Source organism: Neovison vison, chromosome 1, assembly GCF_020171115.1.
Source record: "Neovison vison isolate M4711 chromosome 1, ASM_NN_V1, whole genome shotgun sequence".
Classification (NCBI taxonomy): Eukaryota; Metazoa; Chordata; class Mammalia; order Carnivora; family Mustelidae; genus Neogale; species Neogale vison.
The window spans coordinates 135,098,563-135,114,957 of NC_058091.1; the positions used below are offsets into that span (position 1 = coordinate 135,098,563).

General features: G+C 42.6%; 1 protein-coding gene across 5 annotated transcripts in view; it reads left to right on the forward strand.

Annotated features, from left to right (window-relative positions):
• Positions 1 to 16,395, forward strand: part of HIVEP1 (HIVEP zinc finger 1) — a 142,902-nt gene that overhangs the window by 93,731 nt on the left and 32,776 nt on the right. For all 5 annotated transcript variants that reach the window (XM_044258982.1, XM_044258967.1, XM_044258957.1 and 2 more), the window contains exon 4: positions 9,867 to 15,838. In XM_044258982.1, coding sequence (XP_044114917.1) covers positions 9,867 to 15,838 — 5,972 coding nt within the window. The remainder of the gene's footprint in view (positions 1 to 9,866; positions 15,839 to 16,395) is intronic.

The following is a 16,395-nucleotide window of genomic DNA, read 5'->3' on the forward strand; positions in this document are numbered from 1 at the left end:
ATTTTGCCTAACACACTACCATATTGGAAAATGCAGGGTCACACTGTGCGATATTTTAAAGTGATGGAATTTTTAAAAATTCTTTTACAAATGTTCTTTTATTGTTAACCATTTTCAGACCTCTTTATATATGTAGATCCAAATTAAGGTTTTAACATTTCAGTACAGGCCAGCTGGCAATGAATGCTCTCGGCTTTTGTTTTTCTGTAAAAGTCTTTGTTTTGCCTTCATTTTTGAAAACTGTTATCTTTTGATGGAGAATTCTGTGTTGGCCATTTATTTTTTTCTTTCAGTAGTGTGAAAATGTCACCACACAGTTTCTGTTGAGAAGTCTGCTTTAATTTTTATCTTTGATTCTCTATGTGTAATACATTTTTCTAACTTCTGGGTACCTTCAAGATTTTGATCCTTGATTTTCGGCACACTGAATATGATTTGTGTAGGTGATTTTTTTTTCCTTCTTTTCTTTTTCTTTTATTCCTTGGTTTTTCTTCTTTATTTATTCTTACTCACCAGTTGGGGTTGTCTAAGTTTCTTGAATTTATGGTGTGTTTATTTTTGGAAAATACTTGCTATTATTTCTTCACTTCTTCTGCAGTATTTTTTCTTCTCCTTTTGTGATTTCATTTATATGTTAGATCATTTGAGATTGTCTTATGGGCCTTGAATGCACTGTTCTTGTTTTGTCCTGTTTTGTTTCTGTGATATTTTTCTTCTTTGTATTTCTGTTTGGTTAATTTTTATTGGCCTATCTGTAAGTTCACCAGTTCCTTAGTTTTGTCAGGTCTATCAATGAGTCTTATAAAAGGCTTTGCCGGTCCCTATTACTTTGTCTTTTATTTCTAGCATTTCCATTTGGCTTTCTCTGTGTGTGTGTTTAAATTCCCATTTGTGAATGCACATATTGATTAGAGTTATTTAATTACCTCTCTGAGAGTTCTGGCATCTGAATCATCCCTGAGTCTGGTTCTTCTGTTTGTTTTATCTCTTGACAGTGGATGAGTAATGCCTGGGTCTTACTGAACTTTGGATATTGTATATATAACAGTAGTTATTGAGGTCAGTGGTTTTTAGTGGCTGGAGATGGGCACTGTTTTTCTTCTCTTAGGTGATCAGGTGGGGAGTGGAGGCTGTTTGTTCAGGAGTTGGGCTGGGTTTAGATTTTGGTGGTGGTGTGTGTATCTTTCGTGTTCCACCCTGATTTCCAGTTATTCTTGTGATGGCCTCCTATTTCCTTGTGCTTATAGGTTAGGGGTCTAGAAGGTTTTTTTCAGTTTAGAGCTCCATGCTCAGCTCTAGATGCCCCTATCATTGTGGGAGTAGAGTCTCCACTTCTTTACCTCCTCTAGCAGTAGACTGCTGCTACTTCTTCCTCATTGCCAGGCAGGTAGTGGGGGTTGGTGAGGATTGCTGTCTTGTCCTGTTCCAGCCTCAGTCTTACATTCCTGTGCTTCCTGACCATCTCTCATGGTAGCAGACCTCTCATTTTATTGGTATGGAATTTTGGTACCAGGACAGTTTTCTCTTCCCCTGAGATAAAGGGTTTCTTCTTCTACCCTTTGCCAAGCCACAGTGGGTTTTACCCATGCCCTGTGGTATGCGCTCTTTGCCCAGCAGTTTGAAGTTTAAGGTTTTTACTCCACATTAGAGAAGCTCTCAGGGCCTTGGGGTCTGTGCATTTTCCACAGCTGTAGCTCCTCCTTTGTGCCTCTCACGGACACCTGCTGTCTCTGATCTCCCTGCCCACTGTGTGAGTACCTGCCAGGGGGCTCATGGGAGAGATCCTGGGAGTGAGTGTGGATTCCCCTGGGTCCGAGACCAGGCTAATCCATCCCATGCTCAGCTCTTAAAAGTTTGTTATAGTTTTAAATGGTATTTTCTTGCTTGTTGGAATAACTTTCATGTCTCCCTCCACATGCCTTTCCCTTCTTGGCCCCAGGTGAGCCATTTCATGCTTCTCTGCATTGAGTTCAGGCTTTGGTTGCTCGGTGACTTCAACTTTCTGGTGGGCTTACGGGAAGTTATGATTTTTGTGATATCTCTAGCTTTTTTATGTTATTATGCTGGGAACAACGTTCTTTTCAAGTGTCTGCATCTTGAAACAGACTCATCTAGCTTTTTTTTAAAAAAATAAGGAATGGATGTTGAATTTTATTATCATTCACCCTTATTCAAAATGGTCATGTGAATTTCTAAGTTACCCTTCCTTACATGATGAATTGTATCAATAGGTCACCTGATATTAAATCCAACCCTTATTTTTTCTTACTTGAAGAATTTTTTCATTAGCAAATATTTCTTTGATAATCTATTAAGGGCCAGATACATAGAGATGGGTAATAGAGAGTCTTACAGATTTGTATTCTGATCAAAAGGGAGACAAAAGCCACATGTAAATAGATAAATAGGGCACTTTAGATTGTGATTTAGATTGGGAAGGAAATGAACAGGGTGGGTGGGCAGTAGGGAGTAACTACTCTAGATTGGGTGGACAGGAGCAGGCTAGAGGTAATACTGGTATTAGGCACTAAAGGTTGAAAAAGATCCAGTTGCTTAAAAGAGTTGAGAGTAGGGAGGGAGGGCTTTTTGGGAGCTGGCAGGTACAAATTCCCAGGGGCAGAAAGGAGATGGGCCTGGTGGAAGATCAGGATGTTCACCGGTATGGCTGAAACATACTGAGTACAGGGGAAATGTTATGAAGGGAGATCAAAAAGGTAGCCAGAGCCAAATGGCCATGCCATCTCTTCAGCCAAGTTACATGTTTGAATTACATGAAGAAGGGGAAGAACCTGGAGATGAATTGAAGGAGACCTCCTCTTGCTTGCTCAGTAAAAGTCACTATTCCTACATCTACACGGTTCCTCAGAGGTGATTCAGGTTCTAGTCCAGACCACCGCAATAAAGCGAGTATCTCAGTAAAGTGAGTCAAGTGAATGTTTTGGTTTCCCAATGCATATAAAAGTGATGTTTATTAAAGTCCCTATATCAGTGATATCATATAATAATTGTCTTTCTCTGATTGACTTTTTTCACTCAGCATAATACCTTCTAATTCCATCCATGTTGTTGCATATGGCAAGATTTAATATTTTTTTGATTGCTATGTCATTTTCCATTGTATGCATATATACCACATCTTCTTTATCCATTCATCAGTTGGCGGACATCTGGACTTTTTCCATAGTTTGGCTGTAGTAGATATTGTATTGCTACTATAAACATCGGGGTGCAGGTGTCCCTTGGATCACTACATTTGTATCTTTGGGTAAATACGTAGTAGTTTCATTGCTGTGTTCTAGGATAGCTCTACTTTCAACTTGTAGAGGAATCTCCATACTATTTTCCAAGGCAGAGGATCATAGTGAAACAAGATGAAGCCAGAGAGGGAGACAAAGCATAAGAGACTCTTAATCTCAGGATAGAAACTGAGGGTTGCTGGAGGAAAGGGGTGGCTGGGTGATGGACACTGGGGAGCACGTGTGTTGTGGTGACCACTGTTTATTATATGAGACTTATGAATCACAGACCTGTAATCCTGAAACAAATAATACATTGTATGTTAATTTTTAAAAATCACAATAATAAACTCATTACAAGTTAAAAAAAAAATAACCTGCATTAAATGTGAATGAGTTTGATAAAATTTAAGTATTCTCTCACACTTAATATTTCCAGCTAATAAACTTCCAGTTTCATTATTACAAAAAAAAAGATGTTTACACTCCACTATAGTCTAGTAAGTGTACAGTAGCATTATGCCAAAAAAAATAGTTTAAGATATACTTTAAAAATACTTTATTTCTGAGAAATGCTGGCCATCTTCTGTGCTTCCCATGAGCTATAGTCACTGATCACAGCTCTGCTGTAACAAATACCAGAATAACAAAACAGTTTGAAATACAGCAGGAATGACTGAAATGGGACACAGAAACATGAAGTCGGAAATGTTGTGGGAAAAATGGCACCGATCGACTTCCTTGATGCAGTTGCCATAAACCTTCAATTTGTTGTTGTTGTTTGTTTGTTTTTTAAACTTAGCTGCGAAGTGCAGTAAAGCGAAGCCCAATGACATAAGATGTGCCTGGGAGCCTCTAGTATAGTTGTTTATCTCACATTAATTTTTTTGTTATCTGTCTCCCATTTTCAGTCTCTCCATGCTGACTTTTTCTTCCTGTTTCTAACCACACTCAGCGCTCCCCTATCCAAAAGGAACCTTCCCATGTCCTCTTCTGCTGATCCTGGCACCCAGCCTCTCTCCTTCCCTTCACAGCCCCTTCTCAGACCGTGCTCTGTGTTTGCAGGCCCCTATCACTTCACTGTGCCCTCCCTCCCTCCCTCCCTCCTTACCCTTCTATGAAATGGTTTTTCACCATAACAATGTCCTCCTAATCCTGGTGACCACCAAACCCAGCACCCTCTCATTTAGTCTTCTCCGAATGGAAGATTTAAAAATACACTATTGGCCACATCTTCCTTCTTCAAAGTCCCTAAACCCTGACTTTCTGGGCCCTTCGCTGTCACGTGTTTTGTTTTATCTCTCTTATTACCCCTTGTTTCTTTTCATTTCTACTTCACCCTTTAGAGATTGGGATTACCCAAGGTGCTGAGTCAGACTTCTCTATCTACCGTATATGCTCTCTGGCTTATCATTTATGTCCTTTTACAAAAACAGATCTCACTGTGTACTCCCAGATCTGTGCCTCTAGCCCAGACTTCTCTCTAGGGAAAGAAAAGAATATGCATCTATATTTAATAGATCATAATTTTCGTATTGCTATGTAATCTTTGTAATTATTTTAAATGGATGTGTAATGTTATGTTAAGTGCCTCTGCTGTAATTAGCCTAACCATTTCTCTGTTGAAAATTTCTAGTCCTGGATTTGCAGCTACACTTTATAATTCTACACATGTATATTGAGTTTGAGATTTGGTGGGATGGAAAATGAATTGCTTTTTTTTTCCCCCCTCCCAAACTAGCTCGGGCCTCCTAGATAAAGATGGGAAAGTCAGCAGAATCTTTGGCAAAGCTTCCTTAGGCTTTCTTGCTTTGGATCAGCTGAGAGGCCCACCATCACTATCCTAGTTCAAGGTAGCATTATTAACCCTTGCATGAACTCCTGAAAGGCCTTCCACGTGGTCTCTGTGTCCCCAGGCTCCTTACACACTAATACAACAGACTCTCTGTTATTACGGAAGAAGTAGTCCTTGTGTCCCCAAGACCCCAAAGACCTTAAAGTTTCTCACACTGATGTATCTCTGAGTAAATCTGCAAAAGAGATTCACTTTCAACCAAGGCAGGATTTTAAACACACTATAAGGTTGTGGTTCCCAATACCTATCATCAGCGTTGGGAGGATTTTTGCCATATTTAACTGACAACTCAGATGCTCTCTGGAGCCAGGAGATGTGTTTGTTTTCATTCTGTTATTCTCCAGAAGGAAACTGGAAACCAGCTAATGGTGCTGTTCTATACTCCTTGGTGGTGGTCTTCAAAAACTATAGGAGCCCTAATGATTATCAGGCTTGTGCCTTGGGAAGCGAAGTGCTGGTGCCTTAGCTACAGAGAACTTGGGATCTATTCCTCTGACCATTCACCTGTCCCCAGCCAAGTGGCCTTTGTGATCTGGCCAAGCTGTTCCATCCACCTGCCTGACGGAGAACTGGCTCTTCAATGAAGCCCATCAGATCAAAGCTTCCAGCAGTGGCAGTGCTACCAGTTTCTGTCCCTCTCCTCCGCATGGTTTGTCTGTGTTCATGAACTCCTTTTTGGGTGTCCCACCTGGGAATGCCTCCGAGCTTTTGCCTGATTGTCAGCCATTTCCAGGAGTGCGCTGACCAGGACACGAGCCGCAGCAGTTGGTCGCTCCATTCTTGAGCCTTTCCCACCCTTTCCGGTTCTGACTTGTGTTATCACTGTGTAAGGAAAGAGGGTTGTGTTTCGCACAAACAGGGCTGTGTGCACCGGGCATTTTCAAGCCCCGTGTTAGTAAAACACCAGCAGCCCAGGAACCATACGGTAGTAGCAACTGTGAAGCAGGCTCCATACTTGGAGCAGAAGGTGGGCCTGTGCGCAGGCCCATGCAGAGTGGGCATATCGTCAAGGCACTGCCCTTCCACTGCCTTCCACCACTTATCCGATTGTCTGCCTTTCTCTCGCATCCTCTAATTAATTTTCAGTTTCGTCTCCCATAATAACAAATTGCCTTTAAAATTATTGAAAAGCACACGTGTTGAGGGTAACAGCCGCTCCCTTCCCACTGTCTGCCCCGACTGTACTTCTGCCTTGAGGCATTCTGGTCTATGCATCCTCTTAACTCAGTGGCCCACAGTAACTGTATACCAGATGTTGTAGCCACAGTGACAGTATTTGATGATGGTGCTCTCTGCTGTAGATCAGGAGGCAGGAGAAGATAACTCTTGTCACTCTCTAATGGTAGATTTCAGATCAATCACAATTCAAAAACTACCCTGAGTGTTTAATTCTTGAATACCCAGGGGTCTGCCGCTTCATTCTGCCCCAGGCGTTGGTTCCCACGAGGAGGCTTCTCTGTAATTCCTAGCCAGATGGCTTAGCAGTCCACCCTGTGCACTCCTGCCCCAAATCTTGAGAACCAGGAGGTGGAGGGTGACAGTCAGTAGTGAGACACACAACTTTTTCAGCTCCAGCTCTAGAATGATAGTGCGTGTTCAGCCCAGGTTTGCCTGGTACCCTCCCTCTCTTGACATTCTCTCTGATCCCCTCCACTGTCCTCTCCCATCACAACAACAACAACAAAGTCCTTCGATTTAGAGACTGATCCAACATGCAGAGTCATCCCCACTCTCAGTGGAATGGGCTTCATTCCTTGAACAAGGAGAGTAAACCCTGTTAAAGGAGACCTGACAAAATCTTAGAAGAGTGACCATAACTCAGAAAAGTACTGTTAGGAAAGTACTCTCCACTGAACACCACCCCCTTCGTCCCCCACGACCTCAGGCAATAGAAAAGTAGAACACAAAAAGACCACTCAGCCTTAGAGAAACTATTACCTCAGAAACAGAAGTGTTTTCATTGAACTTAATAAGATCATAAATTTATTAAATCAACAGCTCAAACGTAATATGAGACAAAATGAGATGAAATGGGAAATACAGAACTAAGGGAACAAGATGAGAACAAAACAACGTTCACCCAAAACTAATAAATTTGAAACAGTAAGGAACTTAATGACCTGAAAATTGAGTTACTGACATAGAGAAAAGCTTTAGATAATTATAAAGAAAGCAAAAGAAAATGGAAGCAATTTAAATCATCATAAGGGTGGTCCACCATAAAGATTATTGGTGTCTGTAAAGTAAAGGAGCCTACCCCCAAAGAAAAAAATTTGACCAGAAAAGATCTATTTGAAGATATATTAAAAGAAAAATTTTCTGAAATGAAATACATCTCCTTACAGAGAAGGTCATTGTGTTCTAGGGGGGAAAGAAAGGTTGTATAGAGACAGACCCCGAGCTGACACCTAGTTATTTATCAGACTTCAGAAATAAAGAATTTTGCAGACATTGAGCCAGAAGAAAGGCAAGTCACCCCAAGAAGGGGAGGCCATCAATCAGGCAGGCTCCAGGCTTCTCCACTTTAGCATCATTGCCAGAAAGCAAAGGAGAATGTAGAGTCTTGAAAGAAAGAATTGATGTATTTAGCACCAAGTAAGTGTTAAAATTCAGCTAGAGAAACCAAGAGTAAACAACTATGCAAATAGAATGTAAGTGCTATACACTTTGACAAAAGATAGTTGGTCTTCATTTAAAATTGAAACTTATAGTTCAGAAAATCTGTTTAAAATATGTTTTTTCAAAAGCTTAACTTCAGAGGAATTTTTTGGGAATGTAGTGTCTCTATAAAGAAATATGGATTTAAGTGGAGTTTTTCTTTTATTTTCACTTCAGCTTCATTTTAAGTCCAAAGTTAAATTTTACTCTTTCTGTTTAAGACACACATAGGAGGGTGTATAGAATCCCTTTAAAACTTGGTGTGGTATTTCTGGGTGTTGTGCCTGTGCATTGAATTTTTGCATTTTCCTTTGGAGTGTCAGACATTGTTGAATTTTTTTTTTTAAACAAATAACTTTATCTGAAAATAAAAGCTTATTCCAAAAACTCTGTTCAACATAACAAAATAAACCCGCCTACCAACCAAGCCTCCGGTTGTATGGGTCTTGGGTGGCGTTTGGCATAGGCAGATCTTTAAGAAAGCTCTTGTGTTTCTGAATGTTCTGACAGTTTGGAACTGCTGCGCCAGTAGTTTCTCTTCTCTGTTTTTATACATGTTTTGACAGCCCGGTAGCTTTCACCTCTCTTACAACCCACCTTCACGCTTTCTGGAGACAACTAAGGAAACTGTTCACCCAGATGACGAGCATGATTTTTCATTTCCACCTGTTTGCTTGGCGTGGTTAATAAAAGGCACCAAGTGCGCCTTGAGCTTCATTACATTCGTCTTGAAAAGGGAAAACCAGTGGGAAACATTTTATAAATGAGTGGATTGGAGCATAAAAATGATTTGCTCAACATCATTTCTTATCAACAAGGCTGATACTTTTTCCCCCTATTTTTCTTAGCTCAAATATTTTAGTCACAAGGCACCCCCCCCTTGTTTTTTGCTCTTCTGATTATGGTGGGTAAATATATCTTTGGCGTATTTGTAATGTATTTTTTTCATTCATTAATCTATGACAGCATATAAACTGATAATCATGAGATGACTAGGATATTTTTTTATCCTCTGTAAATTTTTATCTTTAGTTAATATAAAGTGGTTATTATGGTATAGGCATTTTGGTCTAATGTGAATTTCAAATACATACATTGCAATAACTATTTGAAAATATGAGGCATTAGAGTATTTGACTTTTGTATAAATAAATAATATGAGCCTGAATAGTTTTTGTGTGAGTGCCCAAGGATCCAGTAAATGGAAACAAATGAAATTATGGCAAGTAATCACTGCTCAAAAATGTAATAGTTGACAGAGATTGTGGGTGGTCAATGTCATTTAAATACCTATTTACTTCCAGCACCACCAGAAATGGTGGTGGTTTCATCCCTTCTCTCCTGCAGTCAGCTCTATCTACTTTCCTGTCATTAATGACAAAGAAACAAAGCCATTGAATATTTTGCTCAGTTAAAATGGTGATTTTCTTTTTAAACTAAGGGCCATTACAACATTATAACTTTCAAATGATATTGGGAAAGAACCATAAATAAGTAGAATTTTTTACTTTCATAAAGTTTTTGTTCATTGATAAAATTCCATGTTAGCAATTCTTCATGCTTCTACCAGCTAATATCTCATGATCATCTGAGGTATGTTTGCTCTAAAAATCATTGTATAGTGGACTCTTTTCTTGCAAGAATATCAATATTGCATGTTTTAGAACAGTACTCTAAAAGCTTGCTGAGAAGTTTGCCTTAAAAGATACTAAATGTGAGAAGACAGTCGAATACCCAACATTAAAACACTGAATTTTCTTCTTTGTGGGGCGGGTCTCTCAGACCATTGTGTAGACAGAGTCCTCCGCTGTCAGGTGAAGGAGAAAGGTAACTTTGTTGTTGAAAGATCTGGTTCTAGGACCTTGGTGACAGAGATGGTCAAGAGAGGAACACAACATTCCGGAAATGTACACTAAGGTCTTGGCATGATTGTTTCAATAGGTTTTGATTGCCAAATTCTTAAAATTGCCAAACTGTTCGAATGCAGTTTTATCCAAAATAAGCTCTCCCTGGACTACCTTCTTCAGTTGTCATAACAGTCTTGTGATTGTAATCTTAATTTTAAAAATATGTCTAATCATTTTACCAATTGATATCTTTAATTTTTTTTTTAATAGAAATCTTAGAGGCTGGCATTAAAGCAACTTCAGAGTCACTTAAAGGTGTGAAACGGAAAAAGATTGTAGCTGAGAATCACCTGAAAAAAATACCAAAATCCCCACTGAGGAATCCTCTTCAGGCAAAACATAAACAGAATACAGAAGAGTCCTCTTTTGCTATCCTCCAGAGTGCTTCAGAGTCTCACAAGAAACGGAATCCTAGTCCCATAAAAAATGGGAAGCAGTTTACCAAACAAAATGGAGAAACCCCTGGGGTAGTGGCCGAAGCCCCTAACTCCGAAGATTCTCTCTCCCCAAAGAAGCCCTTGTTCCTGCAGCACGCGTCTGAGCTGCGGAGATGGGGATCGGAAGGCTCCGACCCCGCCAAGTTAGACTTCCTGGACACAAAATGTGACTCTGGTTCTTTGTCAGGTAAAACCAGGACTGACCATAGTGAATGTATCTCCTCCACTCGTAGTCCTACTTCTTCCTCTTATACAAACACCGCATTCGATGTCTTACTGAAAGCAATGGAGCCAGAACTGAGCACCTTGTCACAAAAGGGCTCATCTTGCGCAGTTAAGATAGAAAAACTGAGACCAAATAAAACTGTACGACCCCCTTCTCAGTTAAACAGCAGCTCAGTGGAGGCCCCAGATCAGACTCCGCAAGAATTTGTTTCTGAACCACAGCCATCTCCTCGTACCTCATACAACGTGCATGTGTCTGCTGCTCAGAAGAATGAGCAGGTTGCAGTTCAGTCAGTTTCTCATTCACATAATCAACACGAACACTTTGTTTCCAAACCTAGCCAACAAAATCCGCCGCTTCCAGCGTGTTCAGGTTTCACGAGGTCATTGGTGAACCTGCAAAATCAAGACAATGCCAAACTTGAACAAGTTTATCATATAGCAGTGACGTCATCTGTGGGTCTGACTTCACCTTCCAGTAGAACTCAGGTTACTCCTCAAAACCAGCAAATGGATTCTGCTTCCCCGATGTCAGTCAGTCCAGCCCATTCTACACAGTCAGCGCCCCCGCCAATTTACAGTTCAACTCCTGTCGCCTCTGTGGTTAACCACAGCATGGAGCAAATGTGCAATCTTCTTCTGAAAGATCAGAAGCCCAAAAAACAAGGAAAATATATTTGTGAGTATTGCAATAGGGCGTGTGCAAAGCCTAGCGTGCTTTTAAAGCACATCCGCTCCCATACGGGGGAGCGACCCTATCCCTGTGTCACCTGTGGATTTTCATTTAAGACTAAAAGCAATCTGTACAAGCACAAAAAATCCCATGCTCATACTATCAAACTGGGTCTTGTCTTACAACCGGATGCTGGTGGTTTGTTCTTGTCCCAGGAGTCCCCCAAAGCACTTAGTATCCATTCAGACATAGAAGACAGCGGGGAGAGTGAGGAGGAGGGGGCCGCTGACGAAAGACACAACGACCCAGCCTCCATGGATCTGCAGCCTGGGCAAATAATGAAAATGATGTCTAACTCTGAAGCTTTACCGAAATCGGGTTCTATTCCCAGCAATCCAGACCATGTGGTGGGTGACTTTTCACTACAGGACAAAGCTTCTGAATCCCAAGCTGTGACAGAGTTACCAAAAGTTGTGGTCCACCCTGTCAGCCTGTCCCCGTTAAGAGTTGACAGCCCAAAGGTTACGGATCCCAAGCCTGAACTGTCTAGTGCACAGAAGCAGAAGGACCTTCAGGGAACCATTGTCCTGTCCCATTCAGCCTGGGCCTCCTCCCTGGAGGCTGACGAAAAGTCCCGTCAGAAGGGGGACCTGAGTCAGCCAGAAGGAAAGCAAGAACCACACGTAGGAACGGTACATGCCCAACTACAAAGGCAGCAGGCTACCGACTGCTCCCAAGAGCAACAAGGAAAACTTCTGAGTCCTCGGAGTTTAGGAAGTACAGATTCTGGTTACTTTTCACGTTCTGAAAGTGCTGACCAGACAGCGAGCCCACCGACGCCCTTTGCCAGAGCGTTACCTGTCGTGGAACAAGACTCAAATAAGAATAACGGGCCCTCTGCACCTCGCCTCAGTACCCCAGCACCTTCGACTCTGTCAACAAGTGAGAAAGCATTGCTTCTGCCAGGTCAGATGCGCCCACCCTTGGCAACAAAAACACTGGAAGAACGGATATCAAAGCTTATCTCCGACAACGAAGCATTGGTAGATGATAAGCAGCTGGATAGCGTGAAGCCACGGAGGACCTCTCTTTCACGACGCGGAAGTATCGATTCCCCCAAGTCATATATTTTTAAAGATTCTTTTCAGTTTGATTTGAAACCAGTGGGACGGAGAACAAGCTCAGGCTCTGATATACCGAAGTCCCCTTTCACCCCGACTGAGAAATCAAAGCAAGTGTTTCTTCTGTCCGTACCTTCCCTTGACTGTTTGCCCATTACAAGAAGTAATTCTATGCCCACCACAGGTTATTCAGCAGTACCTGCCAGCATAATTCCTCCCCCTCACCCACTGAGAGGAAGTCAGTCATTTGATGACAAAATTGGCGCGCTCTACGATGATGTCTTCATGTCGGGACCTAACACTTCTGTGCCCCCTAGTGCGCATCCCCGGACCCTCGTCAGACAGTCAGCAGTCGAAGACTCTTCTGCAAATGAAAATCACCTTCTCGGTCCTGGACAGTCCTTGGATGAGAGCTATCAAGGCTGTGGGGCCCCTAGTGACGCTGTATCAGCCAGGAGCAAGTCGTTGGCCCCAGGCTCGCATTTAGAGAAAAAGAAGTCACATCAAGGGCGTGGGACAATGTTTGAGTGTGAAACCTGTAGAAACAGGTATAGGAAACTGGAGAATTTTGAAAACCATAAGAAATTTTACTGTTCAGAGTTGCATGGGCCAAAAACAAAGGTGGCTGTGAGAGAACCTGAACACAGCCCCGTGCCTAATAGTACCCAGCCTCAGATTCTGCACTACAGAGTTGCTGGTTCCACAGGGGTGTGGGAACAGACACCCCAGATTAGAAAAAGGAGGAAGATGAAAAGTGTTGGAGATGACGATGAACTTCAGCAAAATGAAAGGGGGGCTTCTCCCAAAAGCTCTGAAGGCCTTCAGTTTCAGAATTCTCTGGGCCCCACTTCTACTCTGTCTACACACAATATTGCAATAACAAGTGACCAGCAGCATAGAAACATACAGTTGCAAACTCCGCAAATCCAACTGGTCGCCAGAGGCCCCGACCAGATCATGGATCCAAAGCCGTCCACCATCACGGAACAACACCTAAGTTCAGCTACCCAGGACAAGACAGAGTTAAAGAGACATGGAACTGGCATCTCAGTCATTCAGCATACAAACTCACTGAGCAGACCCAATTCATTCGACAAGCTTGAGTCTCTTGAAAGAGGTTCCCCAGTTTCCTTCCAGGAGCTGAATAGAACAGTGAAGCCCGGGCCTCCAAAAGTGCTAGGAATTTCCTCAGAGGAAGGCCACCCTCCTCAGAACACATCTCACCCTCACCAGCCTGTGCTATCATCAGACGCTCTGAGAGGAGAACTTCAGGACAGTTTGAGAAAGAGTTCAAATGAACGACACGTGTTAGGACAGGCCTCCCGACTCGTTCGGCAGCACAACATTCAAGTCCCAGAGATTCTGGTCACAGAAGAGCCAGATCGGGACCTCGAAGCCCAAGGCTACGATCAGGAAAAATCAGAGAAGTTCAGCTGGCCTCAACGTAGTGAAACTTTGTCAAAGTTGCCAACCGAGAAGCTGCCACCCAAAAAGAAGAGGCTCCGTCTTGCTGAGATGGAACATTCTTCAACAGAATCAAGTTTTGACTCCACTCTGTCCAGGAGTCTAAGTAGGGAGAGTAGTTTGTCTCACACTTCCAGTTTCTCAGCTTCGTTAGACATAGAGGATATTTCTAAAACTGAGGCTCCCCCCAAAATCGATTTTCTAAACAGAGCAGAGTTCCTCATGATTCCAGCTGGCTCGAATACACTCAATGTTCCTGGATCTCCCCGGGAAATGAGGCGTGCTGCCTCAGAACAGATCAGCTGCATGCCAACATCCATGGAGGTCTCTGATTTCAGAAGTAAATCATTCGACTGTGGAAGCATAACCCCACCTCAGACGACACCACCTGTTGAATTGCAGCCCCTGACGTCCCCTTCTGGCATGGGGGTCACCGGGCACGTGCCTCTCTTAGAAAGAAGGAGAGGTCCACTGATGCGGCAGATATCTTTAAACATAGCTCCAGATAGTCATGTGCCTCCCGTGAACCCACCATCTTTCCAAACAGTTGCTCTTCCCGGTGTGAACACAGCACCATTTCCAGGCCCCCAGCTCACTAATGCATCTTTAGCCGAGTTTCCTGCAAACACTTTGCACTCGCAGACTCAAGTTAAGGATCAGCGAACAGAAACTTCCAGTTCCACCTCTGTTAACATCTTTCCGGTTCAACAGCTTTTTGGTATCAATTTGTTAAATCACATCCACGCACCCCTTAGCCACCAAAACACACAGATGTCTCTGCAGGTGTCTACACAGAGTGTCAAACCAGATGCAAGCCCCAGTGTATGTGTATCTTCTAACAGTAAAGATTGCTTTGCTCCAAAGTACCAACTTCATTGTCAGGTTTTCACTTCGAGCCAGTCTTGCTCTTCCAGTCCTGTACTTTCTTTGCCAAAGCCAGTTCTTTCAGATCCCATTGGGGTTGACCATCGTGGGACTTCATTAGCATTATCAACCAAATTAATGGATGCCATGCCTAATTCATGTGTCCCGCCCCCACTGAAGCTCGGGCCCCTGGGCGGTCAGGCGCAGAAGGTGCCAACATCGTTTGCATTGCCCGTGCACCTGCAGAGTAACGTTCCAGCATACTGTTTTACCACTGCCACGCCTCTGCCACAGATCCTGGTGACCCAAGATCTCTCCAACCCGCCAATTTGCCAGGCTAATTGTAGCATGGTGCCAGTCAATGAAGAACCAAATTCCATGCCAAAATTGCAAAAAGATCACCAGAACGCTTTGCCAAACCCAGAGAAGGAACTCGTTCGTGAAAATGCATTTTCAGAGATGGGCCAGAATTTTTCTCCATCAGCTTCCTTGTCCATAACCCAGAAGATGTCTATGGGTAGACTTTCCCCCCAGCAAGAATCTTCAGCTTCAAGTAAAAGGATGCTTTCCCCAGCAAATAGTTTAGACATTGCCATGGAAAAGCACCAGAAGCGAGCTAAAGATGAGAATGGGGCTGTTTGTACAACAGAGGTTAGACCCTTGGAGCCATTGAGTTCCAGACCTAGTGAAGGTAATAAACAGAAGAAACCCATCTTGGTGAGGCAGGTTTGTACTACAGAGCCTCTTGAAGGTGTGCTATTGGAACAGGGTATTTTTTCTCCACCAGAAATTGGTAGTGAGGCTGTTAATTTGACAGATGTTTTACCAGCCGATCAGTTGTCATCCGAACACTCTAACTCTGTAGTCACAGAACCTAGAAGCGACCCACAGGAATTTGAAAAGATCAAGTCATCCACATCGCTCACTCTTACCGTGAGAGATTCACCTGTCCCTGCAGAAAACCTTCACATGTCCCCTTTGGAACATGTAGACAATAACCAAGAAAGGAAGTCTCCAGGGGTTAAAACTCAAGGGGACAGAGAGAACATCCCAGAGCAAAGTCCAGCTACGACCAGCACACTTTTAGTGTCTGATGTGGGAGACACACGGCAGCTGCCTTTCCCCAGCCTGAAGACCTCAACCAACTTTACATGGTGTTACCTGTTGAGGCAGAAGGCATTGCATTTGCCTCAGAATGACCAGAAAACTTCAGCCTATACTGATTGGACAGTTAATGCCAGTAATCCAAACCCACTTGGTTTGCCTACAAAAGTTGCTCTTTCTCTCCTTAACTCCAAACAGAAGACCGGAAAATCACTATATTGTCAAGCAATAACTACCCATTCCAAATCAGATTTATTGGTCTATTCGAGCAAGTGGAAAAGCAACTTAAGCAAGGTACTTGATATATCATTTATCTTCAGAAATAGTTTGTGCAATGTCTTGATGCCTTTAAATGTTTTAATTGGAAGTTTTATCTTAATTTTGAATGACAACTTGTGCTCTGTAAGTATAAAGTTATCTGAAAGAAAGGATGATAAATTTATCCCGGGAGTTAGGCTGATAAGGGTTACATGGAATCCTTCAGTGATTTTATCTTGAAACATTTTGAAAATAACTTGCCCTGAGCTGAATATTTAAGTCCTTGCGTAATGGTGCAGAGAAGCATGGTTTTACGTTCATCTTTCTCTTATACTAAGTGATAGGAGATTATGTTTATGCTTTGTCCCTGCTAGTGCAGAGGAACAGAGGTGTGACTTATCAAAGAGTGTTACATTTCATCTTGAAATCTAATCAGAGAGCCATTCATACTTGTCCTGTGTGCCCTGACTCCTCTCGCCTCACCATGCCAGTCTCAACTCCCGCCCAGTGTTGGAATCTTAGTACTGGAGAGCAGGGTCATGAAAAGGCTGACTCAGACACTGGATAATTGAGTCGATGTGCTCAAGACATAG